Source organism: Triturus cristatus, chromosome 3_1, assembly GCF_964204655.1.
Source record: "Triturus cristatus chromosome 3_1, aTriCri1.1, whole genome shotgun sequence".
NCBI lineage: Eukaryota > Metazoa > Chordata > Amphibia > Caudata > Salamandridae > Triturus > Triturus cristatus.
In genome coordinates, this window is record NC_140583.1 from 491,954,201 (window position 1) to 491,981,041 (window position 26,841).

The 26,841-nt window shown below is 42.3% G+C and overlaps 1 protein-coding gene across 1 annotated transcript in view; it reads right to left on the minus strand.

Moving 5' to 3' along the window:
* Positions 1-26,841, minus strand: part of STRC (stereocilin) — a 378,265-nt gene that overhangs the window by 17,926 nt on the left and 333,498 nt on the right. The window contains exon 27 of the mRNA XM_085646154.1: positions 16,615-16,762. Coding sequence (XP_085502280.1) covers positions 16,615-16,762 — 148 coding nt within the window. The remainder of the gene's footprint in view (positions 1-16,614; positions 16,763-26,841) is intronic.

Below are 26,841 nucleotides of genomic sequence, written 5' to 3' on the forward strand. Positions count from 1 at the left end.
CAAGTTTTCAAATACTCCTCTAGGATATTGTACCGGAGACTCCTCACTGGAAACCAGAGCCAATAACAGGAACCTGATTAATGTTTTAGCATGATTTAGTAGCTGCAGCCAAACCATGTCACAAATTGCGAAGACTGGAACAGTTTCCAGAATATTTTCAACCTGGCTGCCAGTTTCACTAGATTGCAGCCTTTCTCGTGAGACTCACTATTCTCACAAGGAGAGTCCTGAAACTGATTAAGATCTGCTGTCTTTACTCTGTGGTCTCTTGCACGGTTATGAAGCTGGAACAGAGGTCCCATTGCAACACAAATGCCACATTTTGAGGTGGGAATGACTGAGGGACCAGGCAAGGTACCTATTCCTATAATGGCTCTATAAGGGAGGTTTAATGAGTATGCACTGGGACAGAGTCCTCTAAGGAGGTGTGGTTGTACAATGATATTGTGTTGCGTGCCAGGGCTTCAATCTAGAGTGCTGCGGTGGAGGAGTGAATGTCAAAACATGTAAAAAAGCCACCAGAGGACACCTGGTCTTGAATCTCTTTATCCTCTTTAACTAGAAACTAAATAAGGGGACAATACCAGAAGAACAGGAATTCACAATGATGAAATCCTCGTTGACAAAGACCACTATTACACAAGATGACCCCAATAACATCCCACCTATCTCTCTGCTCCCTTGTCTGGCAAAGATTTTGGAAACATTTTTTTACTAAGTTGCAAACACTTATGTAATCCAATAACCTACTTCATCCACTCCAGGCTTGCTCCAGACAAGGTCATAGTATAGAAATAGTTGTGACCTCTCTACTGGATGAGCTGGTCAGACTGGTAAGGGAGTAGGTTATCCTAGACCTATCTGTGGCCTTTGATACTGTTGTTCACTTCCTCCTTTTTGACACTTAAAGCGGTGGGCCAAGATAATCTAGCCATTAAGCCGGGTCTGAAGAATGGTGTCAAGCAAGGCTCTGTACTTTCACATTTATTGAGCATTTCTATGTTACCCCTGCTGCAAACACAGCCTTGGTGCCCAGTTGTACATGTACGCTGATGATACCATTTATAATTCAATCTATCCGACTCCTCAACTGAACCACCTGATGCCACTTCCGACATGGTCACTGTTCTAATGATTGTCTATGCCCGGATGGATACACTTTTTCAAAAACGTAACGCTACCAAAACAGATATTCATATAACTATGGATACTATTGACAAATGGAACTCAGCTGGCTGGCCAATGGTCATGGGCTCTTTGTCCTCCCCTGCCATTGCTGTTCAAAATCTGGGTATCATTATTTTCTTGAAACCTCTCCAATGTGCCTCGGATCTCTAGAATTACATGTACGCTGTTTTTGGTCTATTAAGCTTTTGAAATATGTTACCTTTCATTACTTCTGACTAACATATGCCTGAGGTCTTTGGCTTAATACAATCTCAATTAGACTATGGCAACTCATGCTATCTCAGTGCTCCAAAGGAGGTAATGAGGAGTCTCCAACTTGTACAGAATTCTGTAGCATGCTTGAATATAGTTGGCCCAGGCAGAATCATATTTTCCCTATTTTTGCTCAGTTTTACTCACCACCCATCAAAGCTAGAGTCTTGTTTTAATCACTATCCTGTGTGCACCATATAATCCAGGGTTTCACTCCTCTTTTTCTGACATCTAAATTCCGTATCCACGCACCGCAATAATAGTCAATGTTTGCTTACCATTCCCAAAGTCAGGACAGCCTCCTTCAGGGATTGCGCTTTCGCTGTGGTTGCAGCTAGGAAATGCAATAACTGCCTATTGACCTGCATGTTCTCTCTTCGCACATGATGTTTCAGAAAAGACCAATGCCCTTACATTTTAAGACCAGTCTTGAAGCTCTCTAATTATAAATGTCTTTTTTGAATCTCCCTTGATGACATTTTTTAAATCTATTTCTCTGGTATCCTCCTACCTCTTACATAGCCTTCAGACCATACAGAATGCCACGGCCAGACTCATCCTCACCTTCCCCGACAAACCTACATCATACACTACCTCAGGAAACTCCACTGGCTCCCTTTACAGAAGAGATGCCAATTCAAGCTGCTGACCCACGCACAAAAAGCTCTACACAACCAAGGACCTGCCTACATTAATCACACCCTGAGGTTTCACCAACTGTCGAGAAGACTATGCTCCACCTCTCTTTCACTTGCCCATACTCCCCACATCTACCAAAGCAGAAGTGGAGGATGCTCCTTCTCCCACATCACAGCAAAGACCTTCAACAGCCTCACCATGCAACTCCAGACCATACCTCACTTCTGGAATTCCGAATGGCCCTCAAGACCTGGCTGTTTGAATAAGTCTCTGGGACCTGCAGGCGCCTGGATACACTATCAGGTGATTAGCTGCACTTTATAAACCCTCATTGATTGTATTATCTCAGATTTTGGTCTATAAGCTTTTTTAAAACTAGCCTATAACATATAACATAACATAACATATAAAATAAGATAACATAACTGTTAGACCTGGCATTTTTGGCTTGGTTTCCCCTGACTTTTTGCTTTTTGACCTCCTGTTTTGAGTGTGCGCCAAACTTTATTTTTGCTGGTTTTAGGATTCTGTGTACTTTTTCACAGCTGACTAGTGCTAAAGTGTTTGTGCTCTGTGTCTAAAATGTAATGCCATTTGCTTTTTCCATGATTGGCATAACTGGTTTGCTGATACGTCCTTAGTACAGTGCACTACATGTGCTCAGGGCCTGTAAATCAAATGCTACTAAGGTGCCTGCAGCACTGATTGAGCCACCCACATGAGTAACCCTGCAAACATGTCTCAGAGCTGCCATTGCAGAACCTGTGTGTGCAGTTTTAAACTGCTATTTCGAGCTGGCAAGTTCACCTACACCAGGCCCAAACCATCCCTTTTATTACATATAAGTCACCCCTAAGGTAGGCTCTAGGTAGCCCATGGGCAGGGTGAAGTGTATTTGAAAGGTAGGACATGTACTTTGGAGTTTTACATGTCTTGGTCGCGAAAAACTGCTAAATTTGTTTTTCACTACAGCAAGGCCTATCTCTCCCATAGGCTAGCATACTTTACGAATGTAACTTCCAATTGGAACAATAGAGCAAGAGTAGGGTTGGTGTCTCTGGACTCACAATTTAAAAACACATATTTTAGTGAAATTGGTTTTTAACCTGCACTTCTAAAAATGCCACTTTTAGAAAGTTATGAAACCAGGTCACTTGTCTCGCGCTCCTCACTGTTGCACTGCGAGAGATGGGATTGATGCCCAAATGTAACCAATTCATCCCGGTACTCTACAAATAATCCATTGATTCTTTTGATTAATGCTGTTCCTTATTTTTTTACTTTTCATTATTCAACTCGATTCATCACTACGGAGACAGTGAGATTCCATCTGAACATTTTATTAAACTCTTCATCCCCCAGCTGTATGCCTATTCCGGCTTGTTACAACTGCTCATTTATTTCAGAGGCATCTGTGATAGAGTAAACACAGCGTTTGCTGATTCAATGCATTTCGAGCCTCCAAGGCTCTTCGTCAAGGGTTTTAAAGAATCTATTAACATTAGTCAGTTGAAATTGTTCGTATGATGTGCTATGCTGTTAACGAAATTCCACTCCATGATAAAGCTGTCTCCGAGGTGATGAAACTTTTTTTTTATAGTTTTCCAAATACATAAACCATCGATCCATTCATAGGGTGCAGACTCATTGAGGCAATATAATGCAAAAGCCGAACTATCAAATGTGAGAGTGCACTCCTTTCCTTAAGTTAAAACCATTCTTGTCAGTCTCCAATTGAAAGTGCGTGCAAACAGTGAACCGTGGATCGCCTCTACCACAGTTAATTGTGACATTAATGAAACCAGGGCACTTGTCTCGCGCTCCTCACTGTTACACTGCGAGAGATGGGATTGATCCCCAAATGTAACCAATTCATCCCGGTACTCTACAAATAATCCATTGATTCTTTTGATTAATGCTGTTCCTTATTTTTTAACTTTTCATTACTCAACTCGATTCATCACTACGGAGGAGCGCGAGACAAGTGTTCTGGTTTTCAATTGGAGACTGACAAGAATGGTTTCAACTTAAGGAAAGGAGTGCACTCTCACATTTGTTAGTATGACTTCTAGAAAGTTGGCATTTTCTTATTTTAACTGGAAATGTGTCTGGTTTCATGGGTGTTGCATGAGAACACCCACAGCAACACTCATGGAACGCCCCTTTCACGCAAAGTGATTTGTGCAAATGGGCCATATTAACAAGACCAGGAAAAGTCACGCAGGGTGGCTTTTCCTGTCCTTGGAAATATGGGGCTCTAAAATACGCCACCGGTGCGTCACTTTTTGTGACACACCCATGGCACAAGGGGCTTGTAAATCTGCTCCTATATGTGTGTGATGTAAAGTGCTCTGACATCCTACAATGGTATGATAGATGCTATAAAATACATGTGACAGAGGGGCTATGGAGAGATGAGAGGCACTGTTGCAGGGTGATAATAAGGTAATCATTGAAGAACACCAACAAAGATTGTCGTATCCTGGTGCATAGTAAGGTCATCATTTACTAATCTTTAAAAGCTGATACAATTCATTATATAATGATAAATGTGTTGTAGAATGCACCATTGTTTCCTAATTTTTCTTGGGGGGAGAGCCTCCCAAAGCCCCCTATGTAGTGGTCAGGCTCACTCGCTGCACTTGGTGTGCACTGTATGGGGACTGGTCTGAAAATATTTGCCAGGGCTGCTTTGGGTTTCCAGTCTAGCCCTGGCAGGAGCCTTGTACTGCGAAATAAAACAAACCATTTAAAAGTTGGTCACGGAGATGCAGCACTAACCTTCCCGTTTTTTGCAAATTCTTTCAATATAAAATACTAAAATCCTTAGTAATTTGATCATTTGTTTTGTGTGCACACGTATTTGTTTTCGAATTACTGTTTTAATGTTTGAAATTTAAATCATACAAATTGCTTGGGGGTCCCCGGCTTCCAGTGGTGACTCAATGGGGGTCCTCAGGAGTCAAAAGTTTGGGAACCACTGCTCTACTGCAAACAATCCCACAGTGCACCTTACTCCTAAAATCCAAAATGGAGAAATCCTTCATTTCTTGTGAGGAGCTTATGTGGTTGCTGGGAGGTATGCCCAGGGAAATGAGCAGCCACTTTCTTTGTGGTCACTCAAAACTGGTTCTGGGCGTAGCCTTCCTCTAAATGGGTTTGGAGTTAGCCTGCCTGTGAGAATAAAGATTTACCTTCCCCAGGTCTCATCTTACAGTAACTTCTGAAAGGGAAGGCCCTTTACAAGTTAATACATTTCTTTAGTCCACCCTGACTTCTTGAAAGAAGGAGAAAACACCCTTACCTATTGAAAGGGGTAGAAAACACCTTCCCACACCCACACCACTGATTCTGCTCTGGTAGCAGTTTTTACACCTTAATAAAGTCTAACACTGACAGAGCAGCTGCTTGAAGGCTAATGCAAGTTAGTCTCCTGGTGATTCAGACAGGGCAAGGTAACTTTCTGAAAATAGCTTTTGCTAGATATTTATTAAAAACATAACTTCACCATTGAATTGAATCTTTGATAACTATCAAAAATTGTGGATAAGCTATTTCTCTAGCTTGCCGAGCTCTCACAGGTTCTATTTCAATTTGTACTCTAGGTTTCTGATAAGACAGCCAGAGCCTTCCAGAGTGAAGCTAGCTTTTGAGGGCGTGCCACGGCAGGGGCATGGTAACATTAGATTTGTAAATGTCCCAGTACCATGCACCCTACCGTGTGAGCTACAAGGCCTATATAGGGGCGACTTATTAATATTTAAAAGGAAGATTGTCCTCTATCAAAAGTGTTATTTTGAAGGATTGGCTTGCAGTTTTAAAGGGAATAGTCAGTGGCATGCCTGAAGATACGTTATCCTTTTCACACTAGTACGCAGAGTCTAAAACTTAGCACAAAAGGTTAGCAAAACATGGTGGTGACAAGTCAAAAAGGGGCATTTTCTTACAACTTTCCAATTTAAGATGATGGACGAGTACTTTCAGGTCAAGTAGCAATTGGTGCGAAAAGACAGTATTAATTCCAGTGCAACTGAGAACACCTTGTTTTGGTAACTGCATATTGTTGGGTTTCCTCATGCTCATGATATTACGGACACTGCCTTCCATTTGCATGCAATGTTATTGTTTTTGTTGCTTTCTTTGGTTTCCCCTCGATGATATCGAGCTTAACTTCTGCACCATTTTGCTACAGTTTACTAACACTATGAACTCGCTCTAGCAACTTAGCCGCTACCATCTGCTCCTCTCCTCTGTGTCTGCTACTTGAATGTTTACTCACGCTGTGGGTGACATTGTACCATTAGCCTTCAGTGATGAGTACTGGCAACTACTTGGCATATTCCTATGGTAATAACAGTATACTGTGTCTAGCCATAGGTGGTGACCAAGTACGGAACGAGGGTCACAGTCCGGAGTACTTTGCCTGGCGATTCCAGTGTTTTTCCTTTCCCATAACCTTCTTCCCTGTTTTCCTCAGGGTCTCATACACAGTGCTTTTCTTGTTGAGCACTTCTAGTCAGATTCACAGGAGGCACTGGCATATACTTTTCCACACTACTGTATCCGAACCAAAGATTGACTATCAGGCTCTAATTCTCCTATTTGTGATGTATTCCGCTGTCGCGGACAAGGAAAAGGATTTCCTTTTATTGTTTAACCCACACACACCCTATTGGTGTCATGCTTCATCATCGGGTTCACCCGGACTCCTAAAGGTCCGGGTGGGCTCAACCGTCTTTCAGGGAGCTCTTAGGAGATATATGGCCAGGGGGGTTTAGAGATTAAAAATCCTATTGCTTCCCCAGGTATCCCTTTATTCGCGGGGATGCAATGGATATTAAAATGAAAAATATTGGGTCTTTTTTGAGTTTTTATGGTCCTAAGACCCTAAAGGTTAGCCAACATGTTTCTGCCCATTTGTAATGCCAAAAAATGGAGAAGGGGCTTTCGTCAGGGCTTGAAAAAAGAGTGTTCCCTCCCTGGTAAAAAGAGTTGACCTATAATTTAGATTCTTAGAAGGTACATATAGTTATTCTCTTCATCATCTTCAAAAGTCGAAATTTTCAGACAATAATCACAAAATATTCTTTGTAATAACTTCCATCACAGTAAGGAGAATATTTATCCTCTTACCTTCCTTGTTTGTAAAAAATTCCACCTATTTGGAGAAAAGAGAAAAAAGGAAGAAAAAACAAGGGAAAAGAGACATAAAGACTGAACATTGAAATTCAGTTATAGTCTTAGAGTGCAACTGCAATTCATGCTAGAGTTCACTTTTCAGAGTCATGCGTGGTCGATCTCAATTTTCAGCCCAAGTGAATCAAATTTATTCAAACCACCCGATTTGGGTATTGTGCACCTCCTCATATTATAGCAAGATTTAAGCAAGGAATTAAAATAAGTAATAACACCATCAACATTATTGCACTGACCAGTGAATGATTAAAAAATTGTTGTACTCCCATTTTGTGCACATCTCATTCGACATTGTTGACCAGCACTTGCTCATACCGTTGTTGTTGTTTGCAATGTTCATACATGCATCATCAAACTATATTATTTCATTCGCAATTTATATCAGACATACGTTTCACACACATGCAAATATTGTACTTTCTTACCCAACTTGGGCAAAATCCGAGTGTCTCAGGGGGGAGGATGAGCGGTTATTCGGTAATGTACTAATGATAATAAGGCAGGACCAGAAAATATATGCCTACATCATAATGTTATTAGAATCTCAAAAGGAAAAATAGCTCCCATTCCCATATTCGTAGGCGCGGTCTTTCCCACTTACTAATTTACACAGCCTGCTCTCGGGTATACCTATATACCAGCTCCGTTCCCCGGCTCTTGCGTCTAAGCTCTTTGAACTCGCGCCATGAATACTAGGGGATATCGGTAATCGCACTGCAGGTAGACCGTGGGTGCGTAACAGCTCGCGTCACTTCCGGTGCGTCAGAACAAAGAGTGTTGGGATATGTAGTTCCAAGTCCCTTTCTTGTGTCTGTTGAGCCCCGATTACGTGTGTAGTTTATAATGAACTGATCTGTCAATTATGCCATATCTTATTTGGAAGTTTGAACAATTGGGAATATTTGTGAAAGACATTAAATTCACAATAAAGGAAAAAAGGAAAAAACAAGGAAAAAACACAGCGCACTCGGCGGACAACACGTTCAGTCATTTTTCGAAAAAACATATATGTTCCCCTTTAGTTTGTGACTCAGTATGACTGTATATTCAGTATTACATATCGTTGGGGGAAACATTATGTTGTATGCAAAACCACTCTCACAATATGCCGATTTTTTTCCTATGACCTCTGGTCCCAGAAATAAGATCTTATGTCAGAGATACGAAACACCTTCTTAACATCCTGACAGATGTACTGTCCAGCCCATCTGTGGAAACAATGCTTTGCCTAGATGTGGAAGCACTGTATACAAGCATACCCCAAGAGGAGAGTATACAGATAATACAGACTATACTGAACCAGACTACCTGGCCGTGGAATGCACCAGTGAAATTTGTGATGGACCTAATAAGGCTTGCCCTTACAGAAAACTTATTTCGATTTGAGGATGAGTTATTTTTACAGGTACACAGTACTTCGATAGGGAGTACCTTTGCCCCTAGTATTGCCTGTCTCTATATGGGATACATAGAAGAAAACCATATATGGAACAACAACCCATTTGTTGACAAAGTGCTTAAATGGCTCCGGTATATAGATGACATTTTTGTCATCTGGCATGGAGATGACAGAAGTATAAAAGACTTCATGACATGGATAAATAACATCAATCCATTTCTCAAGTTTACCAGTACCAATAACAACATGAAAGTTTCATTTTTGGACATTAACATCATTGCCATAAATGGGAAACTAGAGAGCTCCCTCTATAAAAAAAACCCAACCGACCGCAATAGTCTTTTACATTTCAACAGTGCACATCCTCGTCCTTAAGAGAAAACCTTCCAAAAGAACAATATCTGAGGATACGAAGAAATTGTACCAGTCTACAGGATTACAATAATGAGGCAGAGATTCTATCTATTAAATTGCTAAATAAAGGTTACCCCAAAAAAGTGGTTGAGCAGGCAAGAAAAAGGTCATGGAACACCCCCCGTGAGGTACTGTTACAAACAAATGTCAAAGAAGCAAGTACAGCTATCATTTGTGTTAGTACATATAACTCATCCTCTAACTCTGTGAAGAGAATTATACAGAACAACTGGCGGATTCTGACTTCAAACAGTTTGAACTTTGAAAAACCAATGTTCTCATTCAGAAAAAACAGAAGTATAATACTTTAGTCCACACAGACAACAGTGAACCAATCACAGACACACAATTGACACTGTGGAGTAGTTCACCGGTAAAAGAACATTTCCCCTGTGGAAACTGTGCGGTATGCCCCTTTACAAAACATTCTAAGAACATTGAGTTGGGCTTAAAAAAGAAGTGGGAACAAAGCCACCATACTAATTGTAATTCGAGCAATGTTGTTTATGTAATTACATGCCCGTGTAAGTTGAAATACATCGGGATGACTTCACGAAAGATAAAACTCCGCATCGGAGAACACAGAAGTACAATCAGACGTGGAATAGTGGCCACAAAACTAACAGCACATTATGTGGCATTGAAACACTCTGAGAAAGATTTGGAATGGACAATAATCGAGAAAGTAAATGACGGTCTGAATATAACAAAAAGATTATTTGAACGAGAACAGAGATGGGTGTACAGAATGGGCACAGACAAACAGGATCTGAACGACACAACACCTTAGAATGCCTTCAATAAGAATAAATGGTAATATACGCAGTGAATGAGAACAAATATGATATTTTCCCTGCATTAAATATTTAAGAACATCAAAGTACCATGTGTCTGTCAAAATGAGAAGTACTCTATATTTGAGTAGAAAATCTGTTAAGGCACTGTGTCTTTAAGAATAATGTGATTTTGGCTTTCTTAAGGATGTTGGTATCGTTATACATTCAAACAAAAAATGTAGTTTCATGATATGTTTTGCATACAACATAATGTTTCCCCCAACGATATGTAATACTGAATATACAGTCATACTGAGTCACAAACTAAATGGGAACATATATGTTTTTTCGAAAAATGACTGAACGTGTTGTCCGCCGAGTGCGCTGTGTTTTTTCCTTGTTTTTTCCTTTTTTCATTTATTGTGAATTTAATATCTTTCACAAATATTCCCAATTGTTCAAACTTCCAAATAAGATATGGCATAATTGACAGATCAGTTCATTATAAACTACACACGTAATCGGGGCTCAACAGACACAAGAAAGGGACTTGGAACTACATATGCCAACACCCTTTGTTCTGGCGCACCGGAAGTGACGCGAGCTGTTACGCGTCCACGGTCTAACTGCAGTGGGTTTACCGATATCCCCTAGTATTTATGGCGCGATTCCAAAGGGCTTAGACGCGAGAGCCGGGGAACAGAGCTAGTATATAGGTATACCCGAGAGCAGGATTTGTAAATTAGTAAGTGGTAAAGACCGCGCCTACGAATATGGGAATGGGAGCCATTTTTCCTTTTAAGATTCTAATAACATTACGATGTAGGCATATATTTTCCGGTCCTGCCTTATTATCATTAATACATTACCGAATAACCGCTCATCCTCTCCCCTGAGACACGCGGATTTTGCCCAAGTTGGGTAAGAAAGTACAATATTTGCATGTGTGTGAAACGTATGTCTGATATAAATTGCGAATGAAATAATATAGTTTGATGATGCATGTATGAACATTGCAAACAACAACACCGGTATGAGCAATTGCTGGTCAACAATGTCGAATGAGATGTGCACAAAATGGGAGTACAACAATTTTTTAATCATTCACTGGTCAGTGCAATAATGTTGATGGTGTTATTACTTATTTTAATTCCTTGCTTAAATCTTGCTATAATATGAGGAGGTGCACAATACCCAAATCGGGTGGTTTGAATAAATTTGATTCACTTGGGCTGAAAATTGAGATCGACCACGCATGACTCTGGAAAGTGAACTCTAGCATGAATTGCAGTTGCACTCTAAGACTATAACTGAATTTCAATGTTCAGTCTTTATGTCTCTTTTCCCTTGTTTTTTCTTCCTTTTTTCTCTTTTCTCCAAATAGGTGGAATTTTTTACAAACAAGGAAGGTAGGAGGATAAATATTCTCCTTACTGTGATGGAAGCTATTACAAAGAATACTTTGTGATTAATGTCTGAAAATTTCGACTTTTGAAGATGATGAAGGGAACAGCTATCTGTACCTTCTAAGAATCTAAATTATACGTCAACTCTTTTTACCAGGGAGGGAACACTCTTTTTTTCAAGCCCTGACGAAAGCCCCTGACCATTTTTTGGCATTACAAATGGGCAGAAACATGTTGGCTAAACTTTAGGGTCTTAGGACCATAAAAACTCCAAAAAGACCCAATATTTTTCATTTTAATATCCATTGCATCCCCGCGAATAAAGGGATACCTGGGGAAGCAATAGGATTTTTAATCTCTAAACCCCCCTGGCTATATATCTCCTAAGAGCTCCCTGAAAGATGGTTGAGCCCACCTGGACCTTTAGGAGTCCGGGTGAACCCGATGATGAAGCATGACACCAATAGGGTGTGTGAGGGTTAAACAATAATTGGAAATCTTTTTCCTTGTCCGCGACAGTGGAATATATCACAAATAGGAGAATTAGAGGCTGATAGAGTCAATCTTTGGTTTGGATACAGTAGTGTGGAAAAGTATATACTAAGGAGGAGGTATCCATACATCTATCGTTCTTACCCCTTGCGGCATCAGAGGAATCCTCTACTGATACCTATTGGTTATAGGCACTCATGACACAGAAACATAACAAGATATTTTATATAATATAGATATTTCTGTTAGTGTGACTCTGGCATGTTTTGTGCACATTCATGGTATTCTTGAGTATTTTTCATTATATTATTTTATTACAATCAATGTTTCATAATGTGGCATGTAAGACAATACGTACACAATTATGATTTAGAATAACTTGAAAATCCTGTGTAAACATTGGATAAAGTAATCATGACTAATATTAATGACAATGGACGGTGATTATTGATATAGTCTAAATTGATCTAATAGTTACTTTGCTTGCTTCTCTTTTTGTGTTTTTTTCACTTGTGGTACCTTCTTTACTTATGTTTATCTATACACTTATATATCTGGGCTGTCTTTATACATTTAGTGTAACCTATTGATCTGAAGAAACGTCAAATGAAACCGTAAATGTTGTGAAGCACGTGCTCGCACTGTCTGCATTTCATTTCTCATTTTTTGATGGAACTGTCTCTTAATGCAGTTAGGATTCTAATCTTTGTAAACAGAATTAAGTATTAATAAACTTGGTATTCAGAATTCCCTTTGCTGCAACAGGCCATTTTTTTAAACCTCAAAACGACCCTTCTCCTAACAGATAAAAATGCTGCCAGTACTGCACTACACACAGATGTTCTGTTTTTAAATTACACCAAGGACACTTTAGACAGAAGTTAAGGGAAGAACAAGCATCAGTAATGCAATAAGTCTCACATTTGCGGGAGTTTAAGGTATTGCCATTGCAAATGACAATGCCTTTTATTTACGTGTTTAAAAAACCTGCAAGTGTGCTTGCAGGTTTTGTAAACACATAAATAAAAGACTTTATCATTTACGATGGCAATAGCTTAAACTCTTGCTAATGCGAGACCTTTGCAGCATCAGCGATTTAGCTTTACACATCTTAAGGTAAAGCATGGGTGCTGTGATACCTTCAAAAGTAAAGCAGTCGAAAAATACTTTTTTCTTTTGCTTTCCTTTTGAAACAATCGCGGCGCCCGTGCTTTTGCTTAAGATGTTCCAAGTGAAAGAGCGGGTGCCACTATTGTAACAAAATTAAGCAAATAGAAAAAAAAGTGTGCGGCCGCACGTTTTTTTTTTTACTATTTATTTGTAACTTTTGTTACTATGGCCCTTCCCGTGCTTTCGCTTTGAACATCTTAAGCTAAAGCTAGGGTGCCATGATTGCTTTAAATGTAAACAAATAGAAAAAAAGCTATTTTTTTCTACTCGTTTACTTTTAAAACAATAGCGGCACCCTCGCTTCAGCTTAAGATGTTAAAATCTAAAGCGCGGGTGCTGACATGCAAAAAAAAAAAAAAAAAGCTATTAAAATAATAGGGAGTAGTGCAGTGCTGGAAAAACAAAAAAAGTAAGCATAGAGGGAAAGCGTGTCCTGCCTGCACCAGCAGGCAGTACAAAGCCATTTCAGAAAATAGTGCTCGGAGGCTGTAATTAAAGCCTACCAAGTAGCAACACACGTAACAGGGGGTGTTGTCCTGGGAGCTTACAAAATGAGACAAGGCAGTACTACGGAGGGACTACTAAGCCTACTGGCCAGTGAAAAGCCACAGTGTCCAAAGGACAATGACACAAGCCAATAAAAAGTATGGACGGAGAGTGGGCAGAGCTTCAAGTACCTGAATACAGCGAGCCTTGCAGAGCAGCGCATGCGCTGCCCAGGCTCAACCTAAAAAAACGCTGCTAGGTCGAGCCTTTCTAGTCTGAATGGAATCTGAGGCCTTGGAACTGTCACTATATGTCACAATCCAGAGATTAGGCACAACACAAGCAAGTATAAGCAATACATTAACCATGTTTTTATTATAAATACAAGACAGAATTTTAAAATCATTGGTTTACAAAACCATTAAAAACTGGCTGAACTAGTCAGACAAGGACTGAGTCAAATCATGGATCAGATGATGCAAAAGACAAGGCATGCAAGCACTGGCAGGTGGCAACCAGAGTGTGCCCACAAAATCAACGACCCGGCTGAATTCTCACCTGAAAGCAAAGAAAGAAAAGTGTTACCAGCAGGATAGGCAAATAGACTTCCGAAAAGCTCAAATAGAAAAGTGTTTGCAATTTCTGAGCACAGCACATCACTTGAATCACCATTACTATTACCAAATTTAGTCATCACCAAATTTTCTGAGGTTTGGTTGTATTTTACTTATGAATCAAATTAGTGACCTTGCAGTCCTTCTAGACATCAGCAGAGAAAACATAAGTTACAGAGCCATCCTGTATGTGAACCCAATTGCAAGACAAGTGTCTAAATATAAAATAAAATAAAAATCAGACTGCTACCTTAGTGTAAAGCATAATGGTAAATAAACACATACGTTCGCTGGGTGAGGCTTGAACTATTTTTAGGTGCTGGTTTCCTAAAGTCTTAGGGATTGTGAGACTTCCAGAAACAAGGAGTGTAGCAAAAGAGACACGTCCATCCAGCAGTGATGGAAGAGCAGCAGGTGTCCAGTTGTGTATTGTGCCGCATACGTGGCCAAAACTATGGCTTAAGCATAGTGTGGCAGTATAATGTCATTTACAGAGAGCACGTCTTCAATTGAAATGGCCTATTTATGCATTTACAGAGAGCACGTCTTCAATTGAAATGGCCTATTTATGCAACTAAATCACATGACATAATCAAGCAGTAGACCTCCGAATCAGTATCGATTCTGGAAGAGGGAGGTTTTCTATCTCACGTCACGGCTTACGAGCATCTGGTTTTATGACACACCAAGGGAACCTGGAGGTGTGACCAAGAATTGGTCCTGTGATGTCGGCTTTCATCTTCCAGGTAAGTAGTCTCTAACTACCTCTTCACCTAAGAATAATGCATGTTGATTTGGGAAACAGATAAAAGAGCCTCAACCTGACTACTGGTTGGCATTCTTTGACTGTCTGACAAATAGTTAATCTCATCACAAAACATTTATCATCAGTTTGGCATATCCATACAACTATTTGATTGCGGTTTAGTGGAGAGACGAGCGAACACAGGACCTGGAAGGCATTTTTGCTCTGTTATATCTTTTAGGGACTCATTATATTCATCAGATATAAAGAAGGTGGTTCAAAAATTAGGAGGTTTCAATAGATATTACTACTGACATTGTGGAGAATGATTTGCATTATTATTTTGGTGGAAATGTAATAGTTCACAGACCTCCCTAAGTCGTCATTCTCCAGCAAGCATATAAATCCTAGAAACATTAGAAAAAGGCTGCTTTGATAGAGGCCGTAAAAATTTTTTATAATTCACAACTTCAGATGCACTAGAATTCTGGAGATTTAAAAACGTTAATGTCCTACTTCGAAATACATGTTGACCAGTTTGTGTAATTTCAGAAATGCTCTAATTTCGAAACACAGAGCTTACGTAGAAACAATGCCAAGTACAAGTAGCAATAGGCATGGAATGGAATAAATTGACAAAAATATTAGAAAAATGCAACCGGTGGACGGTAATTTCACGAATTTGCAAGTTCATGAGCATGTGGCCACCATTTTCTCATCACAAATCAGTGGTAATTTAAAAAGTTCGCTAACTTCTGTGAATGTGTACATTTCACGTACACCTAAAAAAATAACGGTTCAAGTAAGAGGCCACTGAAGACAGAAATTGAAGACAGACTGAGGACCCTGCGCCCAACAGCGACTGTGCAGCGTCAGAGGCGTTGGGCTAGCGAGGCAGTCCGCTCACGCGTGTTAGTTGGAGGATCTGCCGCCAGCCACCCCTGTGCAAGGCCATGTGCTGCAGGGGTTGACCTCCAGTGGCTGATTAGCCGTGAACATGCAAAAGTGAAAGGTTGGAAACAGTATATCTTAAAAAAAACAGAAATTCACTGAAAAAAAGTTCAAGATTAGTTATGATCAGGGAACAAAAAATTGCCATCGTGGTATACAATGGACACCGTCCATGCATACTGTTTTCAAAAGTAATGGGCAAACTATATGTAGTTATTGCAAGATAAAAATTATCCGAAGGCCTATTAAGCAAACAAATACTCTTATAAGTAGTAGACTGTGGCCAAATAAAACAATGCCCTTGGGCTGCACGACAATGCTACAACACTCCTCCACACTGACTCTTGACAGCCAAACTCAAACATGAACATATTGTGCCCGAGCAGGTTCTAACCAAATAAGGGATGGAAAGTACGGTATTTTGTGCTCCCTTACTAGTATTAACCAATCTATTTATGTTAGAAAGGTAGATGGCACAGATCATTTGTTTTATGAACCATTGTTGTCTGGTAGGTTAGTCCACTTTGTTCCAATGCAAGAAAATGCAGAAAACATCTCAGAGTGCAAGGATCTTTAAATGAAAGACTAGAACGGGAAACAAGGTGTCCTGTCATGAAGTAATCAGGCAATCCTATCCCGACCATAAAACTGCACTACACAGACAAAGCCCCCGCATGACATAATACCCTTAAACCTGAAAGCATGGTTAGCATAGTGCTGTTAGTATATATACATATTAGTATATTTCATCATGTTTATCAAATATTCAAGATTGCAGCACACATTTTCTTCTAGAAATTGCATGTGTTTATACCTTCAATAATGATATATGTATATGCTATTACTGGAAGGTATAGTGCATGAAAAAAAAAAGTTAAGCACTCACCCCTGTGTTCATGGCCGACGTCCCCTTCATACTGAGCACTGTCCACCGCCTGTCTTTGTTCTGGGCTTAGGTGGTCAAACTGTTCCGGTGTTACTGCAGCTGCTTGCTCACTGGTAAACATCACTAGCTGGGCTGGAGTAAATATGACCTGACACACACACACACACACAAGAAATGAAAAAATTAGTAAATTGGGTATTCTGTGTTTTAAATAGCCTCATGTTTATCCGCTTGTTTCATCAACTCCTGGTTGATACTGATGCATTAATGGTTGTGCCCTTGCAAGATATGTCCCAGTGCCTTGTTTACCAGAGTGAATTTGAAATTGTACAAACAACCTACAAGCACTAATCCTAATCCAGTAAACCTACAGGGCCCACTCCTTTGACTTTAAGTGTATATTGTTTAAAATCTTCTGCTCTTATTCTGTGATGGTAGATCACTCTTCTCCACACCCTCTTGAAGAAGAGGGAAATTGTTGGTAATGGCCCCTACTAGGTTGCTTTCCCTCTACAATTTCCTTTTCTCCTTCCCAGTTTTTTATTACTCTGGATTCTAGCCTTAGGACTGGGGCATGTTTGGCACTGCCGTGCAGTGTCAAAGTGCTGGGCTCATCGTGTACATACTGCAGAGAGATGTATATATGATTGGCTGATTCGAGTTAGCTGTAAGTCCCTTGTCGCGGGGGTAGGACCTATACCAGGGGCATGTATCACCAATGGGCATCTGTGGACCTGCTGTACTGGTTGTGCCATCCATGGAGGTAGCTCATCGATTGTGCCACAGGTTTGCCCTGGTAGGGCCTGTATGTACGGGCTACTGTTACTCGAGTTGGCATTTACAAAGCTGTGAGGCAAGGTTCAGCATGTCTCCTGCTTCATCGGAGTTCTACCTGGTGACAAGGTGTGGCGATGGGAAAAGGTTGGGCAGGTGTGTATGCATGTGTTACCTGCAAGTGTTGTGAATGACAATGAATGGTGTATTCGGTACGATGGGACCTGCTTTTTGTATTGGATTAGCACATGAGGTGAAGTAGGGCAAGGCTGTCTAGCATTATTTTCTATGGGCAGAATAGCTACAGTATGATGTTTGGTATCTATGAGTACGTAATGGTGAATTCTCTCCGATAGTGGGAGTGGGTTCAGCATTACGGGGATGGAAATGTCACTTTGGGAAAGTGGACATTTCGATGTGCATGGCTCTGTGTGCCTGGCGGCCTGTCTCCTAATTCACAACTGGGTGCAAGGGGGATAGCCACATATGTGTGTTCTTGATAGAGGGCCATAAACTAGGGGTTAATGGGACACGCTGGACCTCTGACTCTGAAGGGCCTTTCTGGGACGGTTGTGTGTGGGTGGAATTGGCACCTGCATTCCAAGGGGCTGCTTCTTGGCCCCACTAAGGATTGTGATCAAACCTCCCCGGGTAGGATGGCAGACAGGATAACATTTAGTGAGGGACTGTGCTTTTCAAAGGTGGCCTTACGAACCGATCCTACAAAGGCCATGGTGGGTATAGCTACTGGTGCTTTGGCCTCTGAAAGTAGAGACACATTTGGATTTGGAACCATACTACGCAGGTTCGATACTGGGACATTGACACGAGGAATCATTAAGGCAGGAGGGACTGCAACTGGACTATCCGTAGACGTGTGGTGGCTTGGAGCTTGTCGTGCTCCAAGAAGGAGACTATCACTTAGTGGATTTTGGCTGGATATTGGTAGCCTGCAGCTAGTGCCAATTATCGTGGCATGGGTCTCGAAGTACTCTCCAAGGGCCGGTGAGCTGGTCTCCTGTCCAGGAGATCCCAGGGACACAAAGGATCTCACTGTCTCTAAGAGACCATAAGGACCAGACTGGGTGTGGCAGAGACAGGTGGAAGTGATTGTGGTTGAGATAACAACCGTTCTGACATACACCATCATCTTGCTGTGCAAGAGGAGTGTGTGCACAAAGATCAGCAGTGTTCTGAGGTGCCAGGATGTGAGGAGTTCGAGGAGTGTAGGAGAACCTTAAAAAGTCTGAGGGACCATTGCTTGCAACTAAGGGGACCTGTGCATGCTTGTGCTCCAGAGCGTGTGGTGTCCAAGGGTTGTTAGGGGAACCTGAGCCAGGAGCTGAGACGGTCTTCGGCCTCCATATCTGGAGGACAACAGTGCCTGACATCGCGGCCTCGTTCCGAGGCCGTTGGCTCACTCTCCCTGGACCTGCACCATAGGGTGCTTTGTTTTGGAAAACATTGTGATGAGACCTGAAGGGTATAACTACTGGTGCCATACATAGGGCAGAGATACACTTGTGGGGACATGGGACCAGAGATCCTGGACGGTGTGGTGCACACTGCCCGAGGAATCTGTTGTGCACAAGGAGGATTAGTGCCATTAGAAGGAACTATGCTTTCTTCCTGAATAGTGGCTGGCCTGGGCTGACTACCTGCTGCTGTGTAGCAGCCAAAGTGTGCTCACGAATGCCTTATAAACTTGCCTCCTCTTCTTTAGGAGGTCTCAGGGACATCAAAGATCTCCTACAAGGGACCCACATCGTATACTTGTGACACTTGGAGAGCAGTGCCCTCTTGAGTGCCCACATCGTTTGCTGGATCCCAACTTGTAGAGCAGCGTGAGAGTGGAACTAAGAATTGTGCCTGGAGACAAGAATGCCTGGTGCGGAGCCCCAGAAGTTTTGCCCGCAACTAAGGCGTGTGGCCCCTGCATCATGGGGACCTCAACCCGCATATGTGTCTTGTTGGTGGTGAACGGATTCACAGGTTGCTCGATCTAGCGTATCCCGCTTCGTCATCGTGCCATATCACTCTTGTGCGACACGCCAACTGCATGCTCATTGCGTGCAGCGTCCGATTCACAGCTTGCAACCCTTGGAGGTGGGAGCGTACCCGTAGTAGTGCCTCATTCTAACTCGTGTAGCATTGCTAAACTTGCATCTGTGCATATGACTGGAACTGTCTGGGGTGACCCATATTAATGCGCAGCTGGCATTATGACTCATTTCCATGGGAGGTACATGAATGGCAACTCTTTGTTCTGTGTGACCGGAACTGTCTGGTGCGACCCGTATCAACACGCACCAGGCATTGTGCCTCCTTTCCAGGGAGGGACTGTCATTGTGACTCTTCATTGTGGGAAGCCAGAATTGTCAGGTGCAACTCGTATCACCGCGCACCAGACATTGTGCCCGGATTGCCTGGGTGTGACTCCAATTAATGTGTACCTGACAGGGTGCCTCTTTCTTACGAGAGGCTCCCCTGCTTAATTCCCCCATTCATTGATTGTTCCATTTTTGTCCCTCAGTGCAGCAGACCAACTGCCATCGCCTCAGGCGGCCCCTGATGGCATTGTGTTGCCAGGTAGTGCCGTCTGGATCGGGCATGGGTAGGATGTGCCTGGGCTGAAGAGACGCTTAACTGCGCGACCCCCCCGTGCTTCGCAAAACTGGGCTGGTGCCAGAAGACCCTTGTGGAACCCTTTTTGACTGACCAACTATTGCCCTCAGCCCACTTCTGCTCTGCATCCTGTGGGTAAAGTTCCCAAGTGGTGGCCAAACCCACAGTTTACGCCTGCCAACTCCCACATGCCCCCCTGGGACCCTGTCTTAGTGTGACTTCGGCCATGTGCGGCCTTGTATCCAGGGGGAGGGCTGGTTACCTCCAATCTGTGGAAATAGGGTAGTCGGGGTGAGCTGGAGGGTGGAAGGAGGCTTGGGCCACGGGCTCTGCAGTGTGCTATCAATTGACCTGCCGGGTATCAGTTGCATCGCATTACAGTGCTGTGTGCATATGTTTGCGAGCACGTTCTGTACACACCTGCCAGATATCCGTTGCACTGCATATTGGTGCTGAGTGAGTGTGTATGAGGGAGTGACAGGCTGTGGATCACCTGTGATTACCGACACTGGCTGGTGGTGTAGCCTTAAACATGGTGGCCCTCAGCACTTGGTCTATCACCCAACCCGTCGGGTCATGCGTGGAACCTCGGAATCATCTTGGACACCCATCTCACCATGAAACAACAGATCAATGCCCTCTCCTTTGCCAGCATTCACACCTTCCACATGCTCCGCAAGATCTTCCATTGGATCCCATCCTCCATGAGAAAGACAGTTACCCAAGCCCTCATCTCCAGCCGACTCAATTACAGGAACGCCCTGTACGCTGGCACCACTAAACAGCTCCTCAACCACCTCCAAACCATCCAGAACATGGCTGCAAGATTCATCCTCAACCTTCCCAGAAAAGCCAGTGCCACCCCCCACCTCAAGACCCTCCACTGGCTACCCATCCAGAGGAGATGCCTTTTCAAACTCCTCACACATGCCTACAAAGCCCTCCATAAGACTGGACCCATCTACATCAATGACCGTTTGACCTTCTACCTACCAACCAGACAACTCCGCTCTACCACCCTCTCTTTAGCCCATGTCCCATTCACTCATCACAGCCATTGCGGTGGCCGCTCCTCCTCCTACTTAGCTGCCAAATCCTGGAATTACCTCACCCTTCACCTTTGCACCACCTCCTCTCTGAAGAATTTCAGGAAGCAGCTGAAGACCTGGTTTTTCAACCATCCTACTCTCTCTCTCTCCAATCGAGGATCGCTCAACCTCACAGCGCCTGGAGACCCTCTGGGGTGACAAGCTGCACTCCATAAGTCCCGCTGATTGATTGATTGACACAATGATTGCTTGCCAGAAGAACACTGTGCTTGACATTGGATTTACCTGTGCAGCCTCGGCCTGCGGTGCTGTTAAAAAGTGTTCTAATTCTTTGTATGACCATATTTCTGATATTGTTGTGACCTGAGGTGCACCCTATAGTGATGCGGTATTGAATTATAAGACTTACCAGGATGGGCCTAGGTTTGACAACGTGTTGCAACGCATAAGGTTGCTGGGGTGTGGGGATAGAATAAAATCTTTCCCAAGTGTGCATACTACTGATGTCATTTCGACAACGTTGGGCCTAGTATTGCTAGCAATATTTCCAAGTGTGATTTATGCCCAGAAGTACATGATATTCATGTTGTGTTGATTACTGTATGTGTTGAATACAAATGTAGTTTACATACATCACGTGAAAAGTCTCTTTTGTGACACTCAGTGTATTTATTGTGAGTGAGTGCTATGCCAATGCTTTAAATATTGCCTCTGTGATAAGCCTGACTGCTCAGTGCCAAGCTACCAAAGCGTGAGAGCAGGTTAAACATTGATGGTAATCATCCAACCCCTGACAGGAGTGGTAGGTTCTGCCTGTCTAGGGCCTCGCCTCAGCCAACCAGAAATTGCCAGTTCCAACAAAAGCAACTTCTGCATTTCTCTTGAGGTGTTCCATGTTTAGAATAATGGTTTCTAATTTTTTCTGGTTGATAGTTCTATTTGATAGTCGGTATCTTCACAAACATTTGTATAAATGATCTTTCTCCTTTTAAAGTGTCTTTCAAGAAAATGTCTACTGCTATATTTATATTTGGTTTATTTCATAAGGTAATATTCAGTGCATTATGCATCTGTAACTTGCTGCTTAAGGTTATGTGCTTTGTAGTTGTTCCTGATTTCTATACATTTCGACTCTCTGCTGGTCGATGGAGGCTGTCATGAAATGATACCTAAGGAAAATGAGCTGTACAACTGAAGAAATCCAACTCTGCTTGAAGGACCTGGAGAAGGACACACTGATGCCTAGAGCTTGAAGAACCCCCTTAGTTCTTACAAAAGCCAAATATATTTGACACTAACTGGAGGAGTCAGAGAATCAAAGAACTCTCCTAATAGGTTTCTCTAACTACAGTGAAATTCATTTCTCAGATTCAGGAGAAAACTGTGAACTGTGCAAAGGTTGTGTCAAATCTGAATTTCTGACATGTCATAGCCGGGAAACAACCTTTACAACGCATTCATTACATCGCACTACATTTACAAAGTAGTCATTACATCGAAACATCCTTTACAACGCATGTCACTACAACGCATCGATTACATTGCATGTCACTGCAATGCATGACACTACATTGCATGTCACTACAACGCAGGCATTACATCACATGTCATTACAACGCATACCATTACAACGCATAGTACCCCTACACTATCCAATCTACAGATGAACTGGAGAGTGCCAGCTCTATTGAGTTGACAGATCTTCTGTCCGGAATGAATTGCACCAAACATGTGCATGAATCCACTCATTACAAGGGACACATTTTAGATCAGGTCTGGACAGCTAATTTGATGATTCCGACCCCTTTGATTTCCCTGTGTACTTGGTCGGATCACCACTTCATTTCTCTTACCCTCCCTGACGTTCACCCCACTAAAACCCAACTGATTAAAAACTGCAAGTCTAGAAATTGGAGAAGTGCTAATATTGACCATCTCTGTTCTCTTTTAATCACTTCGGCTCCGTCTGTCTCAGAGTCGACTCACACACAGGCTGTAAACTTCAAGTTATGGCTTGAGTCCGCATGTGATCGCGTTGCCCCTCTTAAGCTTACAAAAACTATCAGACATCCTGAGGCACAGCGATGGTTTTCTGCTGATCTTAAGACTAAGAAGCTGGCACTGAGACAAGCAGAACGCAGATGGAGACTTCACTACCATATAGCTGATAAGAACATCTACACCAACCTGCTGAAAGAATACAAAAACTCTATTCTTCAAACCAAAACTGATTATTTCTCTAATAAAGTCTTAAATTTAGCTAATAAATCTAAAGAAATCTTCTCAATAGTCAATGAGCTTTCCAAACCTGACAGAATTGTACCAAAACCAATCCCTTGTGATTCTCTCAATTCATATTTTATGGAGAAAATCACTGCCATTAAGGCTAGTATTCTGACCTCTGCTACTCCCGTAAACGTTCTCAATATCTGTGGTTTGTCGCCTCAGCTGACTCTGATTCCCCCTATTCCTTTGGAGACCTTTCTGGGTTTACTTAAAAAAGTTGGCTCTGGCTCCCCGACGGACTGTTGTCCTCCTCATGTCCTTCAGGAAGTCTTTTCCAAAAGCCCAGACCCCTCATTCTCTCTTCTTAATAAATCACTTGAGTCGGGCATAGTTCCTGACCTTCTCCTACCTTGCGGCCAAGACATGGAACTCCCTGCCCACCCACCTGCGGCTGACCCAGGACCACCTCGCCTTCAGGAAACAGCTCCAGACCTAGCTGTTCGAGCAGTAGCAGACCCCCTTCCCCAGCGCCTTGAGACCCTTCTGGGTGAGTAGTGCGCGATACAAATGACATGATTGATTGATTGATTGACCTCTTTAAAAGTGCGGAAATCATTCCCATCCTGAAAAAGCCAGGTGCGGACCCTTCTATTCTTGGCAATTACCGCCCAATCTCATTATTACCTTACCTTGGTAAGGTTTTAGAGGCATATGTCTCAACCCAATTAAGTACCTTTGTTGAACAGTTTCATGTCTTGGACCCCCACCAGGTCAGTATTCGACCCTCCCACTCCACAGAATCAGTCATCTTGACAGTTATGTACGACCTTAGAGGGGGCGTAGATAGAGGGCTACCCAGACCCTGGTTCTCCTGGATCTGTCAGCAGCTTTTGACACGGTCGATCATAACATCCTGATTGACCATGTCAGCAATGCCGGGATCCAGGGCCTGGCCCTAAAGTGGATCTCCTCTTTTCTTAGTAATCGGTTTCAATCGGTACGTCTTGCTAACTTCTTCTCAAAGAAGATGGAACTACCTTGTGGAGTACCCCAGCGCTCTTCCCTCTCCCCGCTTCTCTTTAATCTGTACCTCCTTCTTTTAATTTCCTCTCTTAGCGATAGGAAAGTCGTGATATATAACTATGCAGATGACCTTCAATTAGTCTTTGACATTAATCTCCATCCATCTTCTGTGTCTCATTTCCAAGACACCATGATTTTCATAAGTGAGTGGATGAATGAAAATCAACTGAAGCTCAACCCAGATAAAACTGAGCTGATCCTTACTGGTGGACTTGCTAACCCATGGAACTCCAACTTTTGGCCATCTACCTTAGGCAACCCTCCCCTCCCGGCTAGCTCAGCCAAGAGTTTGGGTATAGTGGTAAGCAATGATCTATCAATGAAAGCTCAGATCAGCTCGGTGGTTTCTGTTGTGTTTTTTCAACTACGCAGAATTGAGAAGATTAGCAGATTTCTGTCTCAGGAAGCTCTGACCTTAGTGATCTTGGCCTTGGTCATCTCCGACTGGACTATTCCAACTCTTTCTATGTAGGCATCCCAGCTTACCAACTTAGACGCCTCCAGCTAGTCCAGAATCAGGCTGCCAGATTGATCTTCCATCAACCTAAATGGCACCGTATCCGGCCCCTGATGAAAACCCTTCACTGGCTCCCTGTGGCTATGCGTGGCCTTTTCAAGGTGGGATGCACGATTTTTAAAGCTCTTCATGGTAATAGCCCAGCTTTTATTTCGTCTACGATCCTACGTTATGTCCCCACTAGTAATTTACGATCTACTCATTTAAATCTGCTAGTCTCCCCCACCTTTAAACGCAAGAAACATGGAGGTTGTCGATTTGCAGTTTTAGCTTATCAGTTTTGGAACTCCCTCCCGATGGAGCTGAGGGCGGCCACCTCCTATGCACCGTTCAGAAAACAGCTGAAGACATGGCTGTTCTCCCAGGCATATGATAACTAGGTCTCTTTCCTCTATTGCGGATTCACGTCTCCCTCAGCGCCAAGAAGTCGTTTGGTGAACGAGCGCTTGATAAGTTCCTTATAACATAACATAACTTACCCTACTGTTGCACCTCCTGGAGTTAGAATAGTAATTTTAACCCCTACACTATCAAACACTTACCCTACTGTTGCACCCCCTGGAGTTAGAATAGTAATTTTTACCCCTACACTATCCAACACTTACCTTAAATGCAATGTAGTGGTATGCGATGTAAATGTATGCGTTGTAAAGGATGTCGTGATGTAAAAACTGCGTTGTAAAGGCATGCGTTGTAAATGTATGCGTTGTAATGTCATACATTCGTGATAGCCATCCGTCTAGGGATAATGTTTAAAAAAAGCATGGTTTGGCACTGAATTCTGTTTAATCTCTGGTAGCATACACGTCTGATCCTATTGTCATATTCTGACCAGCTATTGCTGAGCATGAGGAACAGTAAAAATAAATGTTTGTAGTAGCGTTGGCTGGACACTGGTTTGATTTCACAATAACTGTCTGTGGTAATCCGTCTCTTAAAATGTTAAAGAGAAAGCATGATACATACTTCATTGATTAGCCTATATATAGACTACCTAGATTATCTCAAAGTCTATAAATAGACTTTGAGATAAAAGTGGATCCTGTGCTCTATTCTAATGTTATTAATTTAAGTTAATGTATTTTTATCTGCTGTGTGCAATATGAATGTGCCAAAACGTTTCATGTGGCACTTAATTGTGGGCCTCAGATGGCTTTGCAGGGTGGATAGTCTATGCTCTTGGCAGTGTATGTTATTCAGATGTGTAAAGCGTGCCATCACCCCAGAGGATATCCTGGTGCTGAGGAGGTGTGGGTCTAGCCACACATAGGACCTAGTCCAATTTCTCAAAATGCCAGGTCTTTAGCTTCTTGTGGAATTCAAGTGAAGGGGAGATTCGTATGCTTAGCGGCAGGTCGTTCCACACTTTAGGGGCGATGAAGGAGAAGGCTCGACTACTAGTTCTAGGTTTCCTTATGCGTGAGATTTGTGCAAGTAGGAGTGTCGACGAGCGGAGGTGTCTGGAAGGGTTGTAAAAGCAGATGCGATTGTTGAGGTACGCTGGGCCAGTGTTATGTTGTGGCTTGAAAGTGTGAGTGAGGCGTTTGAATTGTTCTCTATTGTAAATAAGGAGACAGTGCATGTTATTAGGTATTTTACACTGACCGTTCAACCTTTTTTAATCGTACAGGCAGAATTGTAACTAATACCATATAGTATACGAAAATTTACTTTAATTATTTTTTCACTATGCATTTGGTCTAGAGTGGCTGTTGAGAAACGTGTGGTTTAATTCCAGAATTTCATTAACAAGATAGTGACAATCTTGTTTAAAACCTGTGAAAACGGAATGTTCATAAATCCGGAATAGCATTTTTTCAACTCATTATGTTCTTACTCGTTTCCGGTTCTATTGTGGCTCATTGCATTTGCCATGGAACAATATTTTTAAAAGGGCGTGCATTATTTAAAGGGATGTTACACCATTGATTAAGGGTTATTGATTGCATTTTG